This window comes from Grammomys surdaster, unplaced genomic scaffold, assembly GCF_004785775.1.
Source record: "Grammomys surdaster isolate TR1022 unplaced genomic scaffold, NIH_TR_1.0 113973, whole genome shotgun sequence".
In the NCBI taxonomy this organism is placed as follows: domain Eukaryota; kingdom Metazoa; phylum Chordata; class Mammalia; order Rodentia; family Muridae; genus Grammomys; species Grammomys surdaster.
In genome coordinates, this window is record NW_021612375.1 from 33,102 (window position 1) to 36,924 (window position 3,823).

At 40.0% G+C, this 3,823-nt stretch overlaps 1 gene segment (V, D, J or C); it reads left to right on the forward strand.

Moving 5' to 3' along the window:
• The first annotated feature begins 564 nt into the window (after nucleotides 1-564).
• On the forward strand, nucleotides 565-1,048 carry LOC114635606. The segment is given in 2 exon segments: nucleotides 565-636; nucleotides 720-1,048. Coding segments are annotated over 2 exon segments (375 nt in total).
• Nucleotides 1,049-3,823: the final 2,775 nt, after the last annotated feature.

The window sequence follows — 3,823 nt, forward strand, 5'->3', positions numbered from 1 at the left end:
GACAAAATATATTCACTTTTGGGGGGAAATATTTCAGGAGACTCAGTATTTACTAGTGATGACTCTATGTGTATATAGACAGGACATTACTTTTAGTCATTGTAGTGAGTTTTGAAGTATATAAGGTGTTGGAAAGGCAAACATTAATTTCATATATCTGAAAGTAAGTAGAAAATTTTCAAAAATTTTTGGAATTTTCCGTCATTTTAATCATCATCATAACAACAATCTGATCACAGGACAATCTGATGACATTGTGACAAAGAGGAGCAACAGACTCAGGCCAAAAATCCTTTGAGAGCTTAGTCCCTGAAATTACATCCACTGCATCTGCTCAGAGCTCAGGGAATAGTATATGGAATGTATTTCCTCAGAGAGAATTGAGACTTGGACCTGAGCATCCTGCTGCCTGACCCATGTGCCTTTTCAGTCCTTCCCCTCCAGTTCTTTGCCAGCTAGACTAGGTTCTTATATTAAAAAATGGCTACTTATGAATATGCAAATTACCTGAGTCTATGGTAGTAAATAGAGAGATGTCCTGAAAACAAAATATGATCAGTGTCCTCTTCCTGAACACACTGAGTCTAACCATGGGCTGGAGCTGGGCGTTTCTCTTTCTCCTGTCAGTAACTGCAGGTAAGGTGCTGACCAGTTCCAAATCTGAAGTGGAGACAGGATGTAAGGTGACAATAGAATCCACTTTGCCTTTCTTTCCACAGGTGTCCACTCCCAGGTTCAGCTGCAGCAGTCTGGAGCTGAGCTAGTGAAGCCTGGGACTTCAGTGAAGCTTTCCTGCAAGGCTTCTGGCTATGACTTCACCAGCTACTGGATGAGCTGGGTAAAGCAGAGTCCTGACCAGGGACTGGAATGGATTGGAGAGATTTATCCTGGAAGTGGTGTTACTAACTACAATAATAAATTCAAAGGCAAGGCCACCTTGACTGCAGACAAATCCTCCAACACAGCCTACATGCAGCTCAGCAGCCCCACATCTGAGGACTCTGCAGTCTATTACTGTGCAAGACACAGTGTTGTAACCACATCCTGAGTGTGTCAAAAACCCTGGAGGAGCAGAACGCTGCCCTGAGACTGAGATGACAGAAAGAGTAACCTTTAGACTTCCTCAGAAATTGTAATTTTGATTGTCCACTAATTGCCTCCTCCTCACAGACCTTACTCAATGAAACAATAAAATGGAACAGTGTGATGATTCATAATAAAATATCTCTGGATCCTGAAAGACAAGAAGTTTTGAAAATGTTGGGAAAAAAAGTATAATATGAATTTGACCTATAAATAACAAATCACCAAAGTCTATGCAAAATCTCCTTCACAATCTTAAGTAATAAGTGATCTCAGGTGTGTTATTAAATCTGGCTTTGTTTTCCAACAGAAGTTCCAGTCTCATAAGATGTGAATAATATTTATATGAGAATGCAAAGTCATGAAAATATAATTCATGTACATTGATGTGAAAATTATTAAATCACTTTTCATGAATTTCATTTCATTATGAGTCTGAGATTTCTTCTTACAGATATCAGAATGGCTAAGATCAAAAGTAAATCGACAGCGAATGCTGGTGACTATATGCTCACAGTTGGTGGTATGAGTGCATACTTTTATAGCTCCTATGGATCACACATTTACATTAAAATTACCATTACGAGTAAGTATTCTTTGTTAATTAATATTACACATGCATATTTTATTCATAACTATAAACTTTATTGAAGCATCAATTGTATATCCATATAAAGAATGCTATAAAGTTTCAAACATGCCGTATTAGTCTCTTATAATCATTACCATCAACAGCATATGTAAATGTATCTGTAAATTCTTCCACTGACGGAAGGGTTTCTTTGGCTGGAAAATGTGATTTTGATTTGTGAGCACAATTCTTGATGTTCCATTCACAAGGCTGAGCCTATGCACCTCTTCTGGGCAAATGTTGGTAACTTGATTCCATGGTGATCTCCAGTTCACGTGAAGCCCTCAGTTCAGGAAATGAAGGGAAGGAGAAGCTGAACATTTTGTATTGTCTGGTCTGCATTTCATTTTTTTAAAAAAATCATTCTTTTCCTGTACATCATAAAAGTTTTTTTCTTTATTATTGGATATTTTATTTACATGTCATATATTATCCCTTTACCCCATTTTTCCCCTCCTCATGCCCAGGAACCCCCTATCCCATCCACCCTCTTCCTGCTTCTATGATGATGTGCTCCCACCTACCCACCACTCCCACTGCCCCATCTTCTTATTCCCTCACATTTGACATCCAGCTGTCGTGGGACCAAGGATCTCCTCTCACACCTATGCTCAACAGGGCCATCCTCCCTTACATATACCACTTGAGCTGTGGTCCCACCCTATGTACTCCCAGGCTGGTCGTTACGACTCTGGGAGCTCTGGTTGGTATTCTTGCTTTCCCCATGGGGATGCAAACCCTTTCAACTCCTACAGTCTTCACTCTAACTCCTCCATTGGGAACCCCTTGATCAGTTCAATGGTTAGCTGTGAGCATCTGCCTCTGAATATGTCAGACTCTTTCAGACCTCTAAAGAGACAGCTATATGGGGCTCCTGTCAGCATGCACTTTCTGGTATCCACATCAGTGTCTACATTTGGTGACTGTACATGTGATGGATACCCAGGTGGTATGGTCTCCAGCCTGCCCCTACTTTGGTTTCTGTCACACACTCTGTCTCCATATTTGCTCCCTTGAGTATTTTGTTACTGCTACTAAGAATGACTGAAGCACCCACACTTGGTCTTCTTTTTCATGAGCTTCATGTGGTCTGTGAGTTGACTCTTGGGTATTTCAAGCTTCTGGGCTAATATCCAATTATCAGTGAGTGAATACCATGTGTGTTCTTTTGTTATTGGGTTACCTCACTCAGGAGGATATTTTGTAGTTCCATTCATTTACCTAAGAATTTCTTGAATTCATTGTTTTTAATAGCTGAGTAATACTCCATTGTGTAAATCTACCACATTTTCTGTATCCATTCCTCTGTTGAAGGACATCTGGCTTCTTTCCAGCTCCTGTCTATTATAAATAAGTCTGCTATGAACATAGTGGAGCATATGTCCTTGTTAGATGTTGGATTATCTTCTGGGTATATGCCCAGGAGTTGTATAACTGGATCCTCAGGTAATGCTATGTCCAATTTTCTGAGGAACCTCCAGACTGATTTCCAGAGTGGTTGCACCAGCTTGCAATCCCACCAACAAGGGAAGAGTGTTCCTCATTCTCCAGATTCTTGCCAGCATTTCCTATCACTTGAGTTTTTGATCTTAGCCATTCTGACTGGTGTGAGCTAGAATCTCAGTGTTGTTTTGATTTGCATTTCCCTGATGACTAGCGGTGTTGAACATTTCTTTAGGTGCTTCTCAGCCATTGGAGTTTCCTCAGTTGAGAATTCTTTGTTAAGCTCTGTACCCCATTTTTAAATATGGTCATTCGGTTGTCTGGAGTCTAATTTCTTGAGTTCTTTGTATATATTGGATATTAGCCCTCTATTGGTTGTAGGATTGGTAAAGATCTTTTTCCAATCTGTTGGTTGCCATTTTGTCCTATTGACAGTGTCCTTTGCCTTACAGAAACTTTGCAATTTTATGAGGTCCCAATTGTCAATTCTTGCTCTTAGAGCATAAGCCATTGGTGTTCTGTTCAGAAACTTTCCCCTGTGCCTAGGTATTCGAGGGTCTTCCCCACATTCTCTTCTATTAGTTTCAGTGTATCTGGTTTTATATGAAGTTCCTTTATCCATTTGGACTTGAGGTTTGTACAAGGAGATAAGAATGGATCTATTTG